This window comes from Truncatella angustata (assembly GCF_020726525.1).
Source record: "Truncatella angustata strain MPI-SDFR-AT-0073 chromosome Unknown BKA67scaffold_6, whole genome shotgun sequence".
NCBI lineage: Eukaryota > Fungi > Ascomycota > Sordariomycetes > Amphisphaeriales > Sporocadaceae > Truncatella > Truncatella angustata.
Genome location: NW_025763386.1, coordinates 849,991 through 871,685, shown reverse-complemented (window position 1 = coordinate 871,685; position 21,695 = coordinate 849,991). Strand labels below are relative to the sequence as shown.

At 50.8% G+C, this 21,695-nt stretch overlaps 5 protein-coding genes across 5 annotated transcripts; 2 read left to right on the top strand and 3 right to left on the bottom strand.

The window, feature by feature from the left end:
* Positions 1-1,160: 1,160 nt before the first annotated feature.
* Positions 1,161-3,157, bottom strand: BKA67DRAFT_571663 (uncharacterized protein). The gene has a single exon (XM_046103243.1). It carries the CDS (start codon positions 2,956-2,958, stop codon positions 1,447-1,449), a length of 1,512 nt encoding a protein of 503 aa, XP_045955998.1. The 5' UTR covers positions 2,959-3,157; the 3' UTR covers positions 1,161-1,446.
* A 3,159-nt stretch (positions 3,158-6,316) lies between these two features.
* BKA67DRAFT_660508 (uncharacterized protein) lies at positions 6,317-7,955 on the top strand (the record flags this gene model as incomplete). The annotated part of the gene is made up of 2 exons (XM_046107641.1): positions 6,317-6,454; positions 6,519-7,955. 2 exons carry the CDS (start codon positions 6,317-6,319, stop codon positions 7,953-7,955), a joined length of 1,575 nt encoding a protein of 524 aa, XP_045955997.1.
* Positions 7,956-8,669: 714 nt separating this feature from the next.
* BKA67DRAFT_520281 (Pre-mRNA splicing factor PRP21 like protein-domain-containing protein) lies at positions 8,670-10,372 on the bottom strand (the record flags this gene model as incomplete). Its single annotated transcript, XM_046098167.1, has 3 exons — positions 8,670-9,295; positions 9,380-10,210; positions 10,282-10,372. 3 exons carry the CDS (start codon positions 10,370-10,372, stop codon positions 8,670-8,672), a joined length of 1,548 nt encoding a protein of 515 aa, XP_045955996.1.
* Positions 10,373-10,572: 200 nt separating this feature from the next.
* On the bottom strand, positions 10,573-11,190 carry BKA67DRAFT_335563 (uncharacterized protein). Its single transcript, XM_046096263.1, has one exon. It carries the CDS (start codon positions 11,120-11,122, stop codon positions 10,790-10,792), a length of 333 nt encoding a protein of 110 aa, XP_045955995.1. The 5' UTR covers positions 11,123-11,190; the 3' UTR covers positions 10,573-10,789.
* Positions 11,191-11,884: 694 nt separating this feature from the next.
* BKA67DRAFT_571651 (Dolichyl-phosphate-mannose-protein mannosyltransferase-domain-containing protein) lies at positions 11,885-14,462 on the top strand. Its single transcript, XM_046103242.1, has 3 exons — positions 11,885-12,183; positions 12,250-14,367; positions 14,440-14,462. Exons 1-2 carry the CDS (start codon positions 11,942-11,944, stop codon positions 14,339-14,341), a joined length of 2,334 nt encoding a protein of 777 aa, XP_045955994.1. The 5' UTR covers positions 11,885-11,941; the 3' UTR covers positions 14,342-14,367; positions 14,440-14,462.
* The last annotated feature ends 7,233 nt before the right edge of the window (positions 14,463-21,695 follow it).

Sequence of the window (21,695 nt, the reverse complement as noted above, 5' to 3'; positions counted from 1 at the left end):
GGTCATCTACAGGAGAGGCGAGCTGGGCAACACTCATAAGAATATTTCGACCATGTTCTCTAAGGTATGGGTTTCGAAAGTGAATGAAGGAATGTGCATACGAACTAAGTGTGCATATGAAATGAATGTGGAATGAAGGAGGGAACAGGTGAAGTGAAAGTGAGGGAGGACCTATCGGAGGTTATGGGTTTACTTCGGGGATCTACTTTGTAAGTTAGGTAGATACAAATATCTAATTAACGAAAAAGTACTTCACTGATCGCCCACTTACGGTTGCAGGGGGAGATAACAACGGTGGTGCAGGTGAGCCAGCCTCCTGCTGGGGAGTGGCCATACTCAGTTAGGTAGGTTGGTTCAGTGGTTTATGGTGATTCGCACGGCGTCGTAGGTCTGGCAGCCGGGCCACAGGATTCTATTTCCGAGTTAGCTGGTCAAATCCAGACTATGCCCTGATCAGTACTTTTTTTCTCCTTTTTCTTTTTTTCTATTCATACTTCTTCCACCTCTTCTTCCTTCATTACGTCCCTGACCAGTTTGTTACTTGATACTCAGGTATTTTAAAAAATGGTGTTTGTTAACATCAATGCTTTGAACCTCTATGAGCTCGTACGTATCTCATCACATCAGATAGAGATATGCCCCATCATTATGGCGAGGTCTGGGCTGATGGACGGGTTTTAAGTTGATCTAGAGCTAGTCTCTGTCGTAGTTCTTGTCACTCAGGTGTATACCTTCCATGGCCCACGCCTCGTTACTCACTTGGCAAGTGACACGTTTTCTACTCAAGAGCGCTTTGCATAACTACTACAGCTTTGGGAAACTGGACGAGTCGTCACCAGTTCAGGCTTTCTGCTACACGGCTTTATCTAATATGTCGACATTCTGTTGGAATTGTTTCCTCATTAGGAATGTTACGGGGCAGCCTTTTTTCTTTTCTTTCTTTTTTTGATGGTCACTCGAACATTAATGATTGACTATACAGTCGTGGACGATTCATTTCGAGAAAGATAAAATAAAATGGGTGAATCATATCACTTGATACTCAGGTTTCCTTCGCTAGGAGGGTGGCAACATCGTTGGGCGGCATTGAACCTTCCCCCCTGCCGTTCGTTTATGCTAGGTTATCACGTTTTCGACCAACAGGAAACAGGGAACTACTGTTTGATTTAACTAGAGACTCAATTCAATATTTGCTTTCTACTATCAACTGTGGCTTCATCCACAAACACCTCTCCCCAATGCCATGCCCCTCATCTATACCTGACCGACTGGCCCTGGTGGCAGGGATAGTTTATAGATGGTATTATTGGGTTTTGAGCGTGGTTGTATACAGCTGATGATTTCCAGATTTCCAGACGACATCATCGGATTGTAAAACAAGTTGTAGTCAATGCTTCCTTGGTGCCACGGAAGCGGTTGGGGCTCCTGCGCAGGCTGCCGGTCCCCCTAAAATCGTGATGTCGCAGTCTTGGCCGCCTGAGCCTTCAGGAGCTCCTGGAAAGCGTTGGCGACCTGCTTCTTCAGCTCCTTGTAGGTGACGACAAAGGTCGATTGATTATCACGACTGGTCAAATAAATCTTCTCATCAATGCCGGCATCAAGTTTATTGAGACAGGTCAATATGTGACCAAGGTTGATGACCGGGTTGTTGTTTGCGTCAACCTGATGGAACACATAATCGCGGAAGAGCTTGAGCGTATAGCGCTCGCCATGGTCGGACCAGTTCGGATCGTTGTCGTATTCTGGTCGCTCGTTAATGGTTCCTAGCTTCATTAAAAGACGGGCAAGTCTGCCATTCTCCGTCTCCTTCTGGAATTCGGACGTAATGTTATCTTGGGCATGCAAGCTTGCATCCATAGTCTCAAAGAGGTGGTGTGCGATCGACTGGCACAAGAAGCCAATGTGCTTCTGTTCTGCAACCTCCTCCGCAGGCGGGGTGATGAGCCATTCAACCAGATTCTTGAGTTCCAAGGAGTAGCTGGTTTGCACAAGAGCTGCAAAGGAAGTTTGTAGGTTAGGAATATGACTTTGGTGGAGACATAGACTCATAATGAGCTTGCCAAGATCTACTAGATCTTCGTGCTGTAGATCCGCTAGTGGTTGTGGCTTGTCGTACTCAAGTACGTCCAACACCATGCAGGCACCAAGTCTGATACGGTTCTTCTCGGTGAGGAGAATTTTGCTCGGGTGAATACATCGTGCTGCGAGTTCACCGGCATGAATTGCTCGAAGAGCGTTGCAGACCTGGGAGACATAGCTCCAGAGCACGCTTTCCTGGATCGAAGTTCGGAATCGATTGCCACTATTGTTAGTGAAGTGGTGTTCGGCCAATGTTTTCGAGCATGGATGGTAGTTATGTATGAAAATGAGAGAATTATCATTGAAATCTCGTGTTGTGAAAACTTCGACGGGTGTGACAATGTTGCCATTGACGATACGCTTCCACTTATTGAGTGGAGTATTTGTTGCTTCTTTCCCGCTCACTCGTGTGTTTTGCAGTCTTCGGAGACAGTAGACATGCGCATTCTTCTTGGACTTGGCTTTATAGACCCAGGACTGAATGTTACCGAAGATACTAGATTGGCTTTTAGGACCCTCTAGGGGTACGAGCGAGTGATACGAGTCGGCAACAATCAATGAGTTAGACAATACTTGCTGTAGCGCTGCAGACTTCTTCTGGAGATCCTCTCTCAAATCGTTCGCAACAAAGAAGTCGTGAGCCTGACGCTGGTAAGGCGTCAGATCTGATCGGGCAGGGCCAACTGGCGCATAGAGATGGTACTGCAGAGGTTGCATAGGCGCTGCATAGGCTTGGGCTTGATAGTACGATGTACCAGTTCCTCCCATAGAAGTATGATCTTCTGCATAAGGGTTGAATTGTGTGGATGGCAGTGCTTGATTGAGAGTAGTCATGGTGAAATTTGCGTCGTATAGACCTCCCGTTGTGTCGTTGGCCATTCCGTTGGTGGCTGGAGTGGCTGCCAAGTCGTAGTTGGCTTGCGGTGTGAATTCACGGACCGCTGCAGGGTTAACGAAAGCAGCATCTGTCTCCTGGGGAATGACTGGATTGGTAGCTGGCGACGGAGTCAGTCAAGCAGAGAAGGCTGAAGAATCAGGCCAGCAGCGCCACTTACAACTTGCAGCCCCTTTAGGTGTGAAAGGTGCCGCATTAGCAGTTTGGGAAGAAAAGGTAGATTTCTTGGCCCCTGATGGCAGTTGAGCAGGGGTGAAGGACGGCGAATCAACGTTCAGTGACTTTTTTGCGCTACGGAGAATATTAGCGATTAGATCATCAAGTTGCGATTCCATAGACATCAAATCTGGCTCTGCGGCGGGCTGCTCCAGCTTGGCAGCCATGTCTTCGACCTCGCGGACTTGTGCGGTTCCAGAAACTTCAGATGTCATAGGAGCCTTGGAAGATGCGGCAGTAGCGCTCTCGCTATCGCCTTTCAATTGGCGCTCTTTTGCATCAGAATGACCGGCAGTGGTTGAGAGACTTTGGATGGCTTTAGAAGAAGCACTCGGCAGGCCATCAAGCTTAGGTCGCTGTGGCTCAGGGTATGGAATCACTTCGGCCGTAACCATGCTAAGCAGTTTTGCTTTAAGAGCACGGTGTTCTTCAGCGGTAATGTGACTACTGAAGGGGGTAGTCGACGTTTGGTCATTTGATACTGGATTGCCCAGAGTCTTGTTACTGGTTCCTGGATCACGGCCTTGAGGTCCTTCCGCATCGTTGGCAGAGATCGGTTGATTGAAGGAAGTTCCTTTGGCGGCAGATGAAGAAGAAGCTTCCAGAATGGTTGCTGGAGCAGTTTTGGCCGAGTTCATTTTCAACCATTGCCGACGCTTTTTCTTACGCATGACAAAATTTGGGACCGCGTCAGACAGAGATGGAAAGTCTGTCCTGTCGTCCATCTTCAAAGTATGGGAGTCAGATCCAGCCTGATGTTGCTCGGTCTTGACACTTGGGGCATGCTCAGAATCTGTGTCATGCGGCTGATCTTGAAGTTGCAAATGCTCAAGAGGTTGTGCTGCATCCAAAGTGGGTGCCCCATCCGTGAGATGTTCCGAAGTTGTAGGCACGAAGATATCCTGTGGATGATCGACCTTCGAGCTGGCACCAGGCTGATCTGCTTGAGGGCGGCTTCTGCGGTTGCCGGCGGCGGCCAGAGGCATCTTGTGGGAATCCATAGTGCAGCCGTGAACACCCGTGTAGAGTTACCAAAGTGTTACTGCAAGCTTCTGCTTTGAGATGGAAGCCGAGTCGGTGAGAATCCAAACATTAATGCGGCAGGCGGAATTTTCGTAGTAGACCAAAGTGCTTGAAAAGCCCCTGGACCTCTGACCGGATTATGGGTTCAAGGTAGGTGGCTGTTGTGGTAATTATCCGAATGAAAGATTGGTGAAGAAACTCAGAGAGCTTTCACAGCTGCGTTGAGTAGGAGGGGATAAAAGCCAACCGAAGTTCTTTGAGGTCCGGACCTTCTCAGCTTTGCACAATAGGTCTATGAGAGCTGTGCAAGCCGCATTCCATCACGATCTTTTCCTTTCTGGTGGTCCTCCAGGTCGTCCAGCCGCAGCACCGTTCTATCACCAAGCCGCAGTGGGGCCAGCGCAGCCGCGGCGCTGGTCCGCAACTGCTGAAGGCACACATATATGAAGGATTGGAGATAGCACTTACTCTATGGAATTAGACGATCCCTTGTTCTGGTCATGGTTGAAGGCGCAGCCTTGATCTTCATAGCGGCAGTGGCCATATATGAGCACATTTCGACACAGAGTATCCTTAGTATCTAGTGATAGGTATGTGAGCTTTCATCCAGTTGTTCCTATAGCGCCGATCGCAAGATTGACACAGGTCCTCGTACAGTTCTGTATAGTCGACCAATCTGCTCTTGGCGCGTGTGCGTGGGTAGTCTCACCTCGCGTCTTGGGTCGTGGGGAAGCCATCTGCCTCCCTCCAGCGTTGGTGTACCGGGAGGTCGCCATTGCTCCTATCTATATTGTGTCGCCGAGTTGGTTGGAAGCCGGCATCAAGCCACGCTCGTAGCTTGTAGCTTTGTAGCTTTGTAGCTTGTGACGTAGGGCTGGAGGAGCGGCGCGTCGTCGCTGCTGCTCCTGTCGTATCTGCAACCCCTGCAATGACCAAAAGTGTTAGCAACTGTGAAAAGAAGGATCGCCGAGTTACAAAAGGAATGAAGAAAGGTCGGCGATTGGGCAAATTTGCGCCGTGGAAGACGTTGCATAACAACGCCCGTGAGCTTTGCGCAAGTGGTTTATGGAGGGGCTCCAAGGACCAGGCCACGCGCTGGTGGGTGACAAAGAACTGGGTTTAAAAGTGAATTTGCAAACTTGAGCAGACAAGACAGCGCACATACTCGACACCTATCTCGCTCCCATTGTAACACGTCTACGGGCGACACCTCGCCCATTCAATTAGTCTCGATAGCAGATTTGCTGTCAACGCGGAGCATACAGCGCGGGCACCGGGGGGTTGTAGGATGGGTGAGGTTGGCGATAAGGTGAAGACGGATAGGATATGCAATCCCCCCCAAGGTGGGATGTGAAGCGCCGATACCGTGCCAAGCCTCTGTATCGTCACGCAGTTAGCCTCTCAGCCTTGACTAGACCAGGATCATTAATGAGCACATATGTAATATAGACCGTGTATCGTTACTTTAAACATTCTGCACTAGTCATTTTGTGGTAGTACCGGGAGCTCGGCGTACATGTTCGGGCATGCCCAAAAGGCCGCTTGAACGTGTCTTGAGTGACAGGCAAGATGTGTTCGACTTTTTCCTAGAGCAGGCAACAATAATATGAGTGGTCTGAGCTATGAACCAGTCATTCCGTGTGCGAAATGATTGATCTGAACGAGCCATCAAACTTCTGAACTCTTCAATATCAGGCGACACTAAATACAGTAATAAGCTTAGCCTTGTTCGGGATTCGACTCCGTCATTTGCTAATGCCACGCAGCCAGCTCCCCGGATTTCCTCACTGTCATACTGCCCTGCGATATCGATGAGCTGTTCGGTACTGTTTGTACCTCAGTGGGTCTCAGCAGCTGTCCGTAATCCAAGCCGTCAACCTACAAATCCTACCATAGTAGGCAAGGTAAAAACTTAATTCTGTTCTAGATCTTGGTGCCTTGTCTCTTCTCTGCCTAGCTTTCGGAGATATACCACACCCGGGCATCTTTCTTCCAGCCCGACTCGAATCAAATTCCTGGAAAGACACTTGTTCGACCACAATTACCCCATGGATCTATACAGCACTGCCTTATGAGCATAGGAGGCACGGCGCAAACGTCAAAATGTCGGACGATACAGGGGTAGATGTCAGCCAGCTCTCCGATGAGCAGCAAGCGGCTCTACAGCAATATACGGCCGTCACTGCACAGGAAGTCAAGGATGCGGTGCCCTTATTGCAAAGGTCACAATGGAATGTACAAGTATGCCAAGCCATCACAGTTCTACTTGGACCCCCCCCAAAAAAAAACTAACTGGAGGATATAGATAGCAATCGCCAAATTCTTCGACGGAGAAGGTCCCGATCTCCTGGCCGAAGCGCAAGCAGCTCAAAACGCGATACCGCCGCCCGTCGCAGCACGACATGAGAATCTCCAAGAATCCCTCTTGGCCGGCTCCTCGCCATTCGGCCAGGTTCCGCGTCGAAACCGGCCGAACCCGGCACCCAGAGTTGTGCCGGCCCCCATGACCACCCACAACCCTCCCCTCCTGCTGTCGATTCTGTTCGGGCCCTTCAACCTGGGCTACCGCGCCGTCTCGACACTCTTCCGCACCTTCGTATACATCCTCTCCTTCCTCCCGGCGCCGATCCGGCCGCGCGCGATAACGACGAGCGTGACCTCGGGCTTCAAGGGAACCGCAGGGCGGCGCATGCTCCTGCCGCGGGACACGGCGGCACGGTTCAAGCGCGAGTTCGAGGAGGAATACGGGCCGGACACGGGCCTGCCGTTCGTGGAGACGGGGTTTGCGCAGGCGCTCGACGCGGCGAAGAAGGACCTCAAGTTCCTGCTCCTGGTGCTCGTGTCGCCCGAGCACGACGATACCGAGGGCTTCACCAAGGACACGCTGCTGGCGCCCGAGGTGCGCTCGTTCGTCGCCGACCCGGACAACAACGTCATCCTCTGGGGCGGCAACGTGCTAGATTCGGAGGCCTACCAGGTGGCGCAGGAGTACAATGCGACCAAGTTCCCCTTCTCGTGCCTCGTGTGCCTGACGCCCAAGGAGGGCAGCACGCGCATGAGCATCGTGAAGCGCATCGTGGGCCCCGTCCCGAGCTCCACGTACCTCGCCGAGATCCAGGCCGCCATCAACAAGTACTCGCCAGACCTGGCGGTCGCTCGGGCGGAGCGCAGAGAGCAGGAGGCTGCGAGGAGCGTGCGCGCGGAGCAGGACAGCGCCTACGAGCGCAGCCTGGCGAGGGACAGGGAGCGAGCACGGCAGAAGAAGGAGGCCGAGGCGGCAGCCAGGGACGCCGAGAAGCAGGCGCTCGAGGAGGCCGCGGCGGCCGAGAGGCGGGCGCAGCAGAAGGAGCAGTGGCGCAGGTGGCGGGCCACGACGATCGCGGCGGAGCCGGACGCCGGCGTCAAGGACGTGGTGCGCCTGGCGCTCAAGATGCCCGAGGAGTCCGGCGCGGGCCGCATCGTGAGGAGGTTCGCCGCCTCGACGACGGTCGGGGAGCTCTACGCGTTCGTCGAGTGCTACGACCTGCTCCGGGGTGATGAGGAGATCGATGCGGATCGGGAGGAGCCGGAGGGCTACGTGCATGAGTACGCGTTCCGCATTGCGGGACTAATGCCCAGGGTTGTGTACGAGCCTAATGATTCCTCGACGCTGGGCGACAAGATTGGCAGGAGTGGAAATCTCATTGTGGAGAGGATTGTAGATGAGCAGGAGCAGGAAGATCAGGATGAAGACGACGAGTAAAATGAACATCGCATAGAAATAATAGAAGGGCTGCCTACCAATATCAACTCACACTTGCGGCTTGGGAATAGAGAGTACGCATGGTCACAATATTGTACCTGAACTTGAGGTGGAGACATGGCAGATGCAACTTCGACTATGTGCTATTCATCCAAGTATTGTTACTGTCGTGCCGCAACGCGCCCCTGCACCTGGGGCGACACAAATGTAAGTATTCTGTGTTTACACCGGTGTCCCTCCCAAAATCACCTCGTAGCAATTTCTCTCCGCGGCCAAACGTGGCCGTACACTACACTACATATGCTACAGTCGATATACAGTGCATACACCGCACGAATAGAGGGTCTACTGTTGTATCCCTAGCTGGTGCTAGACTACGGGTACGTTACAATCATGACGTCCGGAGGAAGGGTCCGCATGGCATCTCACGCGCGTAACGCAGTCGCGATAGTTCTTGAAAGCAACAGGAGCTGTATTTGATATGAGCATGAGGACAAATTAAGCTAAACACTGGGTGCCTTTACCTGTCATAATTCTTGGCGCAGACTTCCTGCTGCGCAAACATGGGCGAAAGGGTCTTATTTCCAACCTAAACGCCACCATCAAGCTCCAGGCTTCGAGTACCGCAAATGCAACGCGTGGCCGAATTGCGCCTATCAGAAGAATCCATAATCGTTTGGTTTGGATGTTCGCTTTAAGGTCATTGGGTTGTCCCTATTGATTCGGTGCGTACCTCTGGTGAATGGCCCGAATCTGTTCTGAGACATTGGTGCTTTGCATTTGGGGCTGGTGGCCGGGATTGCGGGCATCGGGCACACCATCGTAACTGTTCAAAGCGGCCCTCTTTCTTCTGGCTAGCTCTTCTTCTGATATCGGCTGGCCCGTTGCAGGATCGAAGATGTCCGTTCGCGAGCTGGCTAACCGCTTGAGATGATTCGCTGCATCTGCTGGCGCCATGTTGGTGCTAGCCGCTCTCGAGTCTTGCTTGGCCTTTTGTTCTTTCCAGCGCGGATCCAATAATTCGATACGCATATGCTCGGCCAGCTCGTCGACGGGAATTTGTTGGTTACAGGTGGGACAGAGTGCCATCTGTGCTGCTTGTCTACTTGCTGCACGCGCTGCAGCCCTCGGCACGTAGTTCTCCCTGATCTTTATTGGAGCAGCACCGCCCTTGGCGTCGGCTTGAGCCTGTTGCAAGCGAGCGCGAGCCTCTTCTCTTTCTCGTATACGGGCCGATTCCTCGTCTTCAAAGCCATTGGGCCTTGGAGGTGGTGCCATTCCATACCCGGGCTGTGGCGCAGGCATTTGTTGTTGTTGTTGTTGTTGATATGCTTGTACACCTGGCATGGGCTGTGCGGGATATGCTGGGTGATGAGGAATATTGTAACTTGGCTGAGCAGGGGCAGCGTAGCCATTGTATGAACTGTCTTCCTCGGAAGGGAATCCTTCCTCAATACGAAAGTTGGCACCGACAGAAACCCTGGCCTTCTGCTCGAGAGATGCATACTGAAGATCGTTCAGAGATGTTGGCGGCGGGAGGTTCGCTTGATCGTCTGCATCGTTGAAGACAACAGTTTCGACGACAACAAAGTCATGCCAGTCGATCTGGGCGTAGACTTCGCGCTCCTTCTCCTCTTCCTCCTCTTTTTGTATCTTCTGAGATTCCTGGTACTTGAGCCATTCTGCCCGCTGTCGTGCCCGTGCCAAAACGTGGAACTTGTCATCGACGTTGCGCTGGAGCTCAGCCACCCGTTCTTGTTGCTGTCGGCCTCCTTCTCCATCGATGCCGCCAGCTCGCAGTAGCATCGAGTATTGATCGACTAGATGCTGGAAGAAGTTGTGTAGACTGTGGTTTGGTCGCAGGAATTCAAACTGGTAGTTGCCGGTCTCTCGCTGGGAAAGGTTGGTCATGAACTGCCGTCCGTTCTTGGCCACGAACAAGGCTGTAAGTTTGACGACTTCGAGATCCTGGGCGCTGATGTTGGGCATGCGCGCCGAGAACTTGAAGTCTGGAGGCTGGGGAGGCCCGACAGGCTTCTGCTCAACGGGAGCGGCAGCTTCGCCGGCGCGACCTGCAGAGACTGCATTGCCTCTCCCTTCCTTGATCTCGCTGAGTCGCCATAAGTAGTACGGGTTGTAGGGATCGGCGTTGCTCAAGAAACTGAACTTGGGGTTGTTCCTTTCCTTTTCGCGGATACGGTCTTCGAAAACGATGCCGTTTCGTGCGACGAAGCCCGCCGTCTTCTCGAGGATAGCTAGACACCTGGTTAGCACGGTCCCGGCAAAGAAGGAAGATAGGAGCAAAATTATAACATGATAGACGTACTTCTGAATTCTTTGGGGGGGAGAACAACGCCCTGAGGGGGCTTGATGTCCTCGAGGACAGCAGCTGCATCACCATTAGTTGTGGCGGCCATCTTGACGTTTGGTAATTCAACCCTCCTTCCAAGTGGTGATGAAGCTACAGGCAAATGTGGTTGGGGTCCATAGAATCGATCGATAGGAAAGCGAATCGCGACAATGCGTTCAGCCTTATTAGCGCTCCCTCCAGTAGCAGTAAAGCTCAGGTCAGTTTTTGGGTGCTTCCGGTACGTACTGTTTTTTTTTCGCGGCGTATTGATGATCCGGCTCAGATCATAGCTACAGTATGAAAGTACGAAGTAATTACGAAGTGAGTGCCGCTAGCAGACTACATAGGTCCTACATGGCGTTGCAGCACGGCACACGTAGGGAACATGCTCTACTGGGCCAAGCTACAGTCGACAGTGTCCGAAAAATCTGACAACGGGAACTCGCAGCTTGGTATTGCTTTCTCGTATCGTGCACGAGCTTGCTCAAATCACCACCTTGTTGCTCTCGGCTTTACTTGAACGGCTGCGTAACGTGGATAATATACCATATACCAAAACACACAAGCGCAGTCCAGCGAATAGGGGGGGCCGCAGGAAGCTACCATGTTCAAAGAGCCCAAGCAAGCTCATGTGGAAACTTGTGTATACATATATACCGTATATACATACAGACAGTTGGGGCATCACATGCAAGAAGAATCGCCCACGGATAGTAAACGTTTCCGTGTCGTTCTTATCTTTTTTTGTGCGATTCTCATGGGTAGTGTCTCGGTAAAAGGGGAAATACCCACGACATACGGAGTACCTAATCCTCATCTCAGTACATAACTAAAAGATGGGAAAAATTGTTTGACAGATCTGACACTGGGTTGCGCATCTTATACGAGGACTAGACTAACCTTAGTCTAGACTAACCTAAGGTTGTCCGTAGAGCGAATCAATTTTTAGAATATTCAACGAGCTCCCCCCCTCTAGCCTATGTGACGCCAATCCCCAGTTGGGACGCGTTGGCGTTGGCGAGCGGAGAGCTGAAGGATCCTTGTTCGTGTTTCCGAAAAATGCACCCGCATTTTTGGGTCATTGGATTTTGGATGTGAGACTGACTTCAGATGAGATGAGGCCACTTGTTGAAAGTTGACGGCGCTAAACCTGAGGGAGCCTCCAAGTGAGTTCAGTGAGTTCACGATTAGAGTCCGGCCCCTGAATTCAAAGTCCATGTCAAAGTTCAAGTCAACCCTTTCCTTTCCACCCAACTCCTATCGCCAATTGCGACAAGAGGACTGCTATTCTGTCCTCTACTCCCTCCGAGCATTCTTCTTTTGCTAGAGGTCTTCCCATATCACCTCCTTGTAATGATCCATTTTACTTCTTGACCTTCTTTTAGAACCTTGCCCTTTCTTTTCCCCATTGGCCCCGTTTACCTGCGTCTGCGTACCCGAAGCAGCACATAGCTCCTGAACCAAAGCTTGGGACCTCGACCAAAGCTAGAGTAGAGCAAAGCAAAGCAGGAGAAGAGAGGCCACGCAAAACATTCCAACTTGCACCCCCAGTTGTAAACTCCTCCTCCTCCTCCTCCTCCTCACCCCCCAATCATTTATGCTTGGGTTTCCATCATCTGCGACAACTTAACACAACATGGCGAAAGCCGTAGCAACGAAGCCCAAGGGCGCTTCGTTCGTTACGCCTGCGCCGCAAACTACCACGAAGCCTGTCGTAAAGAAGAACGATGACTACACCTCTGACGGCGTCGAGGACAACGATGTCTTCCTCTTGCCCATCTCTGACTACAACGTCATGGCTATTGTCACCATCCTGGGAGCTGTGGTTCGCCTTTTCCGCATCTACCAGCCCACCAGCGTCGTCTTCGATGAGGTGCAGTAAGTTGAATGGCCAGACACCGGAAACAATGCGCAAAGATGGCTGACAAGTGATTCTTCTCGCAGCTTCGGTGGTTTCGCTTCCAAGTACATCAAGGGCAAGTTCTTCATGGACGTCCACCCGCCCCTCGCCAAGATGCTCATCGCCCTCGTTGGCTGGCTCGCCGGTTTCGATGGAGATTTCGATTTCAAGGATATCGGCAAGGACTACCTCGAGCCCAACGTACCATACGTTGCCATGAGACTGTTCCCTGCCGTCTGCGGCATTCTGCTCGTCCCCACCATGTTCCTGACCTTGAAGGCTGTTGGGTGCCGAACCGCAACCGCTGCACTTGGTGCTTCCTTGATCATCTTCGAGAACGGTCTCCTAACACAAGCTCGGTTGATCCTGCTCGACTCCCCCCTCGTACTCGCCACCGCTTTCACCGCTCTTGCCTTCACCTCCTTCACCAACCAGCATGAACAGGGCCCTACAAAGGCATTCTCGGCCAGCTGGTGGTTCTGGCTGGTCATGACTGGTCTGGGACTCGGCACAACCTTCAGCATCAAATGGGTTGGTCTTTTCACAATTGCCTGGGTTGGTTCCTTGACTCTGGTTCAGCTTTGGGTTCTCCTCGGCGACACCAGGACCGTTACCATGCGCATTCTCGCCAAGCACTTCCTGGCGCGTGTCTTCTGCTTGATCATCATTCCCGCCACTTTCTACATGGCAATGTTCGGCATCCACTTCCTATGCCTCACCAATCCCGGAGAGGGAGATGGTTTCATGAGCTCCGAATTCCAGGCTACTCTGAACAACAAGGGCATGCAAGACGTTCCTGTTGATGTTGCTTGGGGAAGCAGAGTCTCCCTCAGACACGTCAATACCCAAGGCGGATATCTGCACTCACACCCTCTGATGTATCCTGGCGGCAGTCAACAGCAGCAGATTACTCTCTACCCGCACAAGGATGACAACAACATTTGGCTTCTCGAGAATCAGACTCAACCTCTTGATGTGAACGGTGAGCCCATCAACGGCACAGCTGCTTGGGACAAGGTCAGCAACATAACCGAGAACTACATCAAGGATGGCGACGTCATGCGCTTGTACCATCTCCCTACCCACAGACGTCTTCACTCACACGATGTCCGACCTCCTGTGAGCGAGGCCGAATGGCAGAACGAGGTTTCCGCATATGGTTATGAGGGATTCCCTGGTGATGCTAATGATCTTTTCCGTGTTGAGATTGTCAAGAAGGAATCAAGTGGGGCCCTCGCCAAGGAGCGTCTTCGAACCATTCAGACCAAGTTCAGACTCGTCCACATCATGACTGGCTGCGTTCTTTTCTCGCACAAGGTCAAGCTTCCTGACTGGGCTTCTGAGCAGCAGGAGGTTACCTGCGCCAAGGGCGGTACTCTCCCCAACAGCTTGTGGTACGTTGAGTATAACGAGCATCCTTCTCTCGGCCCCGATGCTGAGAAGGCAAACTATGTCCGTCCCGGCTTCTTTGGCAAGTTCTGGGAACTCCAAAAGGTCATGTGGCGAACCAATGCCGGCCTGGTTGAGTCGCACGCCTGGGATTCTCGTCCCGAGTCGTGGCCCATCCTGCGTCGTGGCATTAACTTCTGGGGTAAGGACAACCGTCAAATCTATCTGATTGGCAACCCTATCGTCTGGTGGTCATCTACTGTTGCTGTTATCCTTTACGTGCTCTTCAAGGGTCTAGCTGTTCTTCGATGGCAGCGTAGCTGCAGGGACTATGATAACGCGACCTTCAAGCGATTCGATTATGAGATTGGTACTTCAGTTCTAGGATGGGCTCTGCACTACTTCCCATTCTTCTTGATGCAGCGCCAGCTGTTCCTGCACCACTACTTCCCAGCACTGTATTTCGCTGTCATGGCCTTCTGCCAGGTCTATGATTTCGTTACCGCGCGATTCCCCTTGCCAGGTATCCGTAGCAACCCCATCATCAACAAGACAGGCGCAATCGCCATCCTGGCTCTTTCCGCTGCTGTCTTCGCCCTCTATTCGCCCTTGGCCTATGGAAACGCCTGGACCAAGGACGAGTGCCGTCGCGTCAAGCTGTTTGACACCTGGGATTGGGACTGCAATACTTTCCTTGAGAGCGTAAGTGTTCCTACACATGGCATGCCATCTAGAGGGAGGGCTTAACCCCTCGCATCTGCATGAGAGAGGCTGTATGTACGAAGCAAACATACATACACGGTCTACAATTTTGTACAAGATCTTAGACTAATTCATCTGCTTAGTACGATGCCTACGACAAGATTACCCAGAGCAGCCTCAAGGCTGCGCAGACCTCACAAGCTGCTGTAGAGAACAAGGCCGTGCCACCCCCAGTCGAACAACAGGCACAAGAGCCAGCTCAAGACGCCCCAAACGGGGCCGAGGGAGCCGCGGGAATCTCCGGGGCTCCCCAGTTCGAGCCCCAGGGTCAGAAGGTCATCGGCAAGGAGGAGCGGGTCGAGTACCGCGACCAGGACGGCAACTTGCTGAACGAAGAGCAGGTGAAAGCGTTAGAAGGCAAAGTCGAATTCAAAACGCGCTACGAAACAAGGACGCGCGTAGTCGACGCCAACGGGAACGAGGTTCCCGGCGCCGAGGTCCCGGTAGCCCCGCCTCACCCTGATGTCGAAGGTGTGGACAGCAGCACAAAGCAGAAAGCTGCCGAGGTGCCCGCCGTTGACGTCGAGAACCAGAAGGTGGTCAAGTCCAAGGATGGCGAGAAGGAGAAGGAAGCAGGAGAGCCCAAGCCCGCCAGCGAGGGAAATGAGGCCACGAAGCACTAGACTTTCTCCTGGTCTCCAAGCTTCGAGAATGCTTGGGCCCCCTTTCGACCAAAGCACGAGAGGAGTCTATAGCATTCGTGTATACCACGATTGCATTTTGCACCAAAATTACAGCGTAATGAGGATCAAGGGAAAAGGTCACGGCGAAGAGCGGATGAAGTCAGGGGGACATAGGGATTGTCTACAAGTCATGTCAAATGTAGTTCCCACGTAGCTACACGCTATTTTTCCTTTATGTATCCCCCAAAAAATTTTACCGTCTTAGGACCACAGGCCTTCCTGCAATCTCAGCGAGATCTATTGGGTGTAGGTTGTATCTTGTCTTGTCCTGCCAATGGAGTTATCCATACACGTCCGTGTCCTTCGACAGGTAAGATGCTCTGGATTGTCTTGAGCCACGGTGTGGTAACCCAATGCTCCAACGGTGCAGTATAACTTTAAGAATTAATCATAATAACTTGTTTATCGGGGCTGGTGTAACTACACTCCCTCGAACAATATAATCAACATTTTTACCTCGCTAGACATCCAGGCCGAGAGAGTAGTAAAGAGAAGCGAGCTGAACCAGGTGAATAAGCGAATCAGCCAAGGCTATATATTATGGTATGTAGTTTGACCTGTGATGGTTCAATCTCGACGAGGGAAACTCTCAGCCAGAGATTAGGCTGCGTGTTCGTTCGAGGTGAGAAAGGTAAAGGAGGTTTGCGAGGCATCTATTCTGGGTGTTGCTCTGCAAATGGTTGACTTTGCGTTTGACACATGGAGGCTGTGCATGCCCACGTCATGTGAGCAAGGCTGCATAGGAGCTGAGAAGTCGGTTTACGGGTCTCTGGGGAGCATGGGAGTGCCTTGTCGGGAGGCTGCTCTCTACTAAACATGGGTAGTGATACTTGCTGGCCCTTTCGCAATGTGACGAACCCCTCTCGGAAGCAGTGATATTATGACAGGAACGAAACCCGCGTGTATAGTAGAATAAGTATCGAACAAATTAAAACAATAGGACCTCTAAGATCCACCAGCGACTACATGTACGTTGGTCTTCTGGCTGTGTGCATATGTTTCGCTCTTTCTATAACCATCATCCTTTGGTTTGTTTTTATGACTTTGTTACACCTTTGTCTTAGCAACTGATCTAATAGACAACAAACTTGTCTAGTAGTTCCTGATGCCGAGGTTTAATTCCTATGGAAGACTAATTCGCAACCTTGAGGACTAGTATTGGGTAAAAGTAGTTTGGATGGCAAATAGGAAACCACAATGCCTGATCAGTATAACCATACTTATAGACTAGCTAGACTTCTATCCTTTACTCGGTGCGGTTTCGGCGTTGATCTGCTCTGAATCGTTAAGTATATACCTGATGATATCCTGAAGTATTATATGAACTTATAATTTCCTCCTTTGCTGTAAATGCTCATGTACTGACCGGCCATCTCATGGAATGAAGCCGGGCGTCGATGGGTTATGCCGCACAACTAGCCATGGCTGATTCTTTCCGGCGCCGCTTTGCCAAGCAAAATTGCAACAAACGCGGCGATGGAATGCTCTGTTGCCAGGGAAGATTGAGAATTCGCAAACTGCTGACGACATCGACAAAGCTTTCGCTTATGGTCATGCTTTAGATACACTCGTGGGGGTGGACATCTCTACTTGAGAGTCCATCTGCATCAAGCACGATGGCCACCATATGCGCTTCCCTCCCATTCTTCGAGAGGCGTTGCAGTACGTCTACAAGAGGCTTGACGCCCAGTCTAAGCAGCAGACAAAGAAGAAAGAAAAAAGGTGCAAGGTCGCAACCTATCCCCACCATCTACACGGCGATTCAAACAGAGAAAAGGAAGAAGCCACCGTCTAGTCTACTCGCAGTTATATCGAAACTGTCAAATCAGCTGTACTGGATCACTGATTTGCCCTCGCCGATGAGCATGAATCATCAAATATTATCAAATCTCCATTGGATTTGTTCGTAAACGAGAGTTTCCTGGCATTAGACGATGATCCATGTTATAAAGGAGCAACCCGCAGTTTTCATTTTCAGCAGCACATCGGTTAGAAGGACGAAAAGATAACTTGGTAAGTGGACTGATATAGATGCTTGTCTCTGAGATACTTGAGAGCAGAGAGAACTCGGCTTTTCATGCGCTTTTTTCAGCTGGGGATCTTGAAAGCTGGCGTGCAGTGAAAAAAAAACGATGCAGATGCTGCCATGGAGTTTGGATAGCCAAGGTAGCGGACAGAGTTGTCCAGTTTGTATATATGGGAGGAAGAGGCGTACAAGAACCAGCCGCTGGATGGATTATGTGCTTTTGATGGAATGCCGGGTTTGTAATTCTGATATGGGAAATTGACGACGGACGGGGTTCAAAAGATTTTGACAGAGTTGATCGAAGCTGGGTTCCAATACTTTAGAACCCAGTAATAAAATTCAAAGTTGGAAGGTTCTCATGAATTGCGTCCTAATTCTTCTGCTCAGTGATAGGAACATTTTAGCCACCCCCTATGCTCGGTGGCTAAGGTCAATGCAAATAACCTGTAAAAAGCTTCTGGATAGAAGTCAGATATCTTGTCGTTTTGGTCGGTCAACCGATCACAACAGTCACAACTTCATGGTCGAAACCCATCGAAGCGCCCAGCATCCTCGTCTCTCTGCCATAGGCTGATCAGCATGACGGCATAAGCTGACATGGCGAAATTTACTCTTCAAGGCGGCCCATGATGTCTCGGTGTTAGCCTAGTCTATGTGCTGTGCTATGTTGAGGGACTTTTGTCGCTATGAATTATGAGTCTCAATCACTACAACCCAGACCAACTTCGCTGGGCGTCAGTGACACTCCGACTAGAAGAATGTACGACCAGGCGCTATTTAGAAGTTCTGATTGCAACTTCACAATCTTTCCATAAACTTTCAGGCTGTTGACTACAGTTCTTTTCGAATTTCCATCCATTTGAAGAAAACGTTTGGTCTATATTGTAAATGATATTTTTCTGGTTGTGAGCTGAGCGTTATTCTCCATGCATGGCGAGGTGATCAATTCCCAACAATTATTTCAGGCGTCACAGTAAGCAGTAAGACTTCAACGTTTCTCTCCAAAATGTTTCAGTTCAAGGGAAGAATCTTACTCAGTCGTGAGGTTCATGGGTCGCTCCAGCTGCCGCACAATGCACGATACGGCAGCATTCCTCCGCTGATCTTTTCTGCACAGACGCCGAGGAACCATTCCGAGACATGCTTGCAACAACAGTATTATACGGAGAATCAAACGGACATCCAAATACCCAAATTAAGTTCTACAATTGTCAGATTAAGCGGTCATATGCCTTTGGAGCCTTTGTATCAATGCTTTTGTATGTGCTTGGCAAAGAGGTCTCATGCAACGGCAATTATAGTAAAGCTTGCTGCAATGTTCAGTACTTTTCTTTTTCTTTGACACAAGACACGTCGTGTGCCCTGGAAACTACCGGAAGGTATCAGTTTGAGGGCAAGGCCAAGAAAAGATCAGCGAGGCACAAAGGACGGGCGTCGCACGTTCCCGTCTTGGCCACCCTTTTATACGTGGCCACGACCGCAGTGATGAACTCTGACGCTGGTGTACCCGCGAATGCCAAGTGACAATCATTTCAGTTTTGCCTTCGAGCTGAAGCGCGCCAAGCGCCGTCAGGCCGGCCGACTCCTGCGTATTAGCTTGGCGATGAGGATCTTGATTTGCGATCCGCGATAGAGTCTTTGCCAAGCGCGGCAGTCGAGTTGATCGACAGCATGGGTATGACAACCGTGAGTAGAACCGATGAATGGCCAGATCAGGCCGTTTTTATGGATTAATGGGTGTAACAGTCATCGCCTATGTCAACCTGACGCGTCAAGATATTGCCAGACGTAAGCACCGAGCAGACGGTATCTGCCTTGCATTTACTCGAAGTTTCGGCGATGCTGAACTTTCAGGCGCCCTTTCCCATGGAAAGCTTGTTCAGTAGCTTGGCGACATAGATAGAGCCCCTACCGTTGGTATCGTGAAGTCTAAAAGGAAGGATCAGACTTGGCAACGGCATCCTTCAGGCTTCCAAAGGGCGGGATGTTTGCCTCAACCTTGATAATTCCAAGAACTTTCAGCAGGATCATCCACTTCTGCAGGTTGGAAACGCCACTCGAAAATGACGAGGCACATCACCGTGGGGGAAAGTTTGGCGAACAAATTGATTCTCAATGTGTCGCAGAAGTACTGCTCGGCGACAGCCAGGGCTGCCTGAAACGTAGCAATAGTAGTCTGTACTATTTGCATCTATCGTAGCCATTGAAAACTCGGAAGAAGCTGTAACCCAATTTCTCGACCAAGCGCGTTTCCGGACCTTGGCAGTCATGTATGTATTCTCATTTATGTTGAGTTCCATTGTCGAACAAGCAGACCAAGCAACCGTATTGATGTATTTCGGCCATAGCCTGTCTCATTGCTAGCGAATCTGTGCAACCTGGCCTTCGTTATACCGCTCACGGTTGAGTACACAGCTAACCCACATTAGATAGCTGTTCAAAAAAACGCTCTCGGGACTTGTCCATTAGAAAGGGCTCAGTATCCGATTTGCCGCCACTTGATCAGTGGGTATGTGATAATGCTCTCTATGAAGTCGGAAGTTTCGGAAGCTCACAACACCTGACCTCCAATTTTGAGGATATTCGAAATGTGCAGCAGAGCCCCCTAGACATGATTTTCACGTCACACAACCTGAGTGTGGGAATACTGGTGCAATTGGTGAGCGGCTGGATGTGATTGGTGGTGTATAGAAGAAATTGGCGCATCAGATTATCCTTTGCTCACCGCATGATGCAAGGCCGCCATTAACTCTTCCCGCAGGCCATCGAAACATCACGTCCAGCAGTGAGTGAGGCCAAAGCCCACTGCAATGGTACCCCAAGGCGCGAGAGACACTTGCCGATATTTGTGCTCAGCCAAGAGCCTCAGAAGGCCGACTGCTTCGCCACGTTGTTACTCCTTACAACGTGTTCAATTGTGGAAATTTGCCGTGGACTCGTCCAATTTGAACAACTCGACCTTGTCCGGTCTATTTGAATTTTGGCAAAAGGCTAGATGATTCATTCTCCATAGCCAAGACGGGTCACTGCGCCCTGGTTGATAGGCAGGTAAAGCATCGCAGCTAATGCAGGAGTGCGCTGTAGAAATGGGTTGGAGGTCACGAGACAGAAGGCTTGGCGATCCCTCCCCCCCTAATGAGCTGCATATGATTTCATCATTTTGTTCTGGCTGCAGGGACGAAGCGGACCAGTCTCGTTGAGCAGCAATTTTCGTGGGGGTTAACAATTATGTGTGCTTGCTGTGTAACACGAATCGACATCTTCCATGCTGATTGGACAGAAAATAGTCCTCGGCATGCCGATTGTAGTCGAACCGACCCTGCTTGAGAACCTTGAAGTTCACAGTTCCGGGGTGATAGCGCCGACACACCTTACTCATGCATGGACGAGTTGGTCGGGGTGCGCCAGGCGTGCAAATGGCTGAAGTAATATCATCATGCTGCCGTTTAGCAGCTGCAAGTTGCAAAAAGAGTTCTTGTGAATCGAGATTTCGCCTAGACTAGATCTCGTGTAGTATTGCGTACCGCGAAGCAGTCATGTTCAAGTACTACCCCGAGATTGTTGCTTCTTGGTGATTCTGTGGACTGCTTGGCTGAGCAACTCCAGGTCCTGTCAAAACATGTCGAGCATCCTACAATAGGTTTGTTTGTGCGACTCAGGTACAATGCTGAGACGGCAGACATAGGTTGCGTCTTCCTCACATCCGCCCATACCGTCATTATCCCCTCGCAAACGGGTTTATTTCATTTCAGCGAGAATCATGACAGTGAATAATTCTCGCTCAGTAGTATTTTGCCTAGATGATTCGTAGAACCTTGACTGACAGTCCTGCATATGCACGCTCAAGAGCTGCAACTTGCATGCCCCGCTCAGTTAAAATGATAGGCAACGCGAAAGGACCCAGGAGCTGAACCCGCAGGTTGCATTTGTCATACGTACGGATCCGTAGGCCATCGACAGAGAGCCCCTTCAGTACGACTTCAAGACCATTCATCACCTAGCTCAACCCACAAACGCTATCGCATTGCTGGAACCAGAAACGAAAGCTCGTGCATCAATTGATAGGATCAGATCTCAATATAGAAAAGCAGCGGCCTCTACATAGTATGCTGCTCAGCGCTAAAGGACTTTTGTCGGCAAGCCTAATGAAAGTCTATCTTTCTAGTGGCTGTCGTGAGTTCACGTTTACCGCGACGAAATAGGTAATTCTGGGGATTCTACTACTGTGTGCCTATGAACGACGAATTGTACTGCGTGGAACGGAGGGTGACTTGAGCGATGATGTAATATCCTGGAATAGTTCAACACGAACAAGTCAGTTGAGGGTTGAGACAACTTCCCATCGCCTTGGAACTTGGCATTGGTGACTGCCGCTGATCACTGTTCTCACACATGAACATGTCGCGATGTCAGAATTGGCCGAACCACCGGTACCCCACTCACAAAGCCAACATGACGCAGGGTGGTTGCATTTCCTGGAGTTCCTCAAAGTCAAGCTTACTTTGTCGGGTTTGGGTTCTTGGACTCTTTGTACCCGGTACTCAGCGCGGAATATGCCTTTGCCAGTGCATCTAAATGGGACCGGCCATAATAAACAATCGTCGAACTTTACGTCTTTGGATTTGGGGCT

Bases quoted from the DNA above. Each gene is read 5' to 3' on its own strand.
- BKA67DRAFT_571651 (XM_046103242.1), top strand. From the start codon at position 11,942: ATGGCGAAAGCCGTAGCAACGAAGCCCAAGGGCGCTTCGTTCGTTACG. The intron at 12,184-12,249 runs GTAAGTTGAATG...TTCTTCTCGCAG, and splicing joins GTCGTCTTCGATGAGGTGCA to CTTCGGTGGTTTCGCTTCCA.
- BKA67DRAFT_571663 (XM_046103243.1), bottom strand. From the start codon at position 2,958: ATGGCCAACGACACAACGGGAGGTCTATACGACGCAAATTTCACCATG.
- BKA67DRAFT_335563 (XM_046096263.1), bottom strand. From the start codon at position 11,122: ATGAGGATTAGGTACTCCGTATGTCGTGGGTATTTCCCCTTTTACCGA.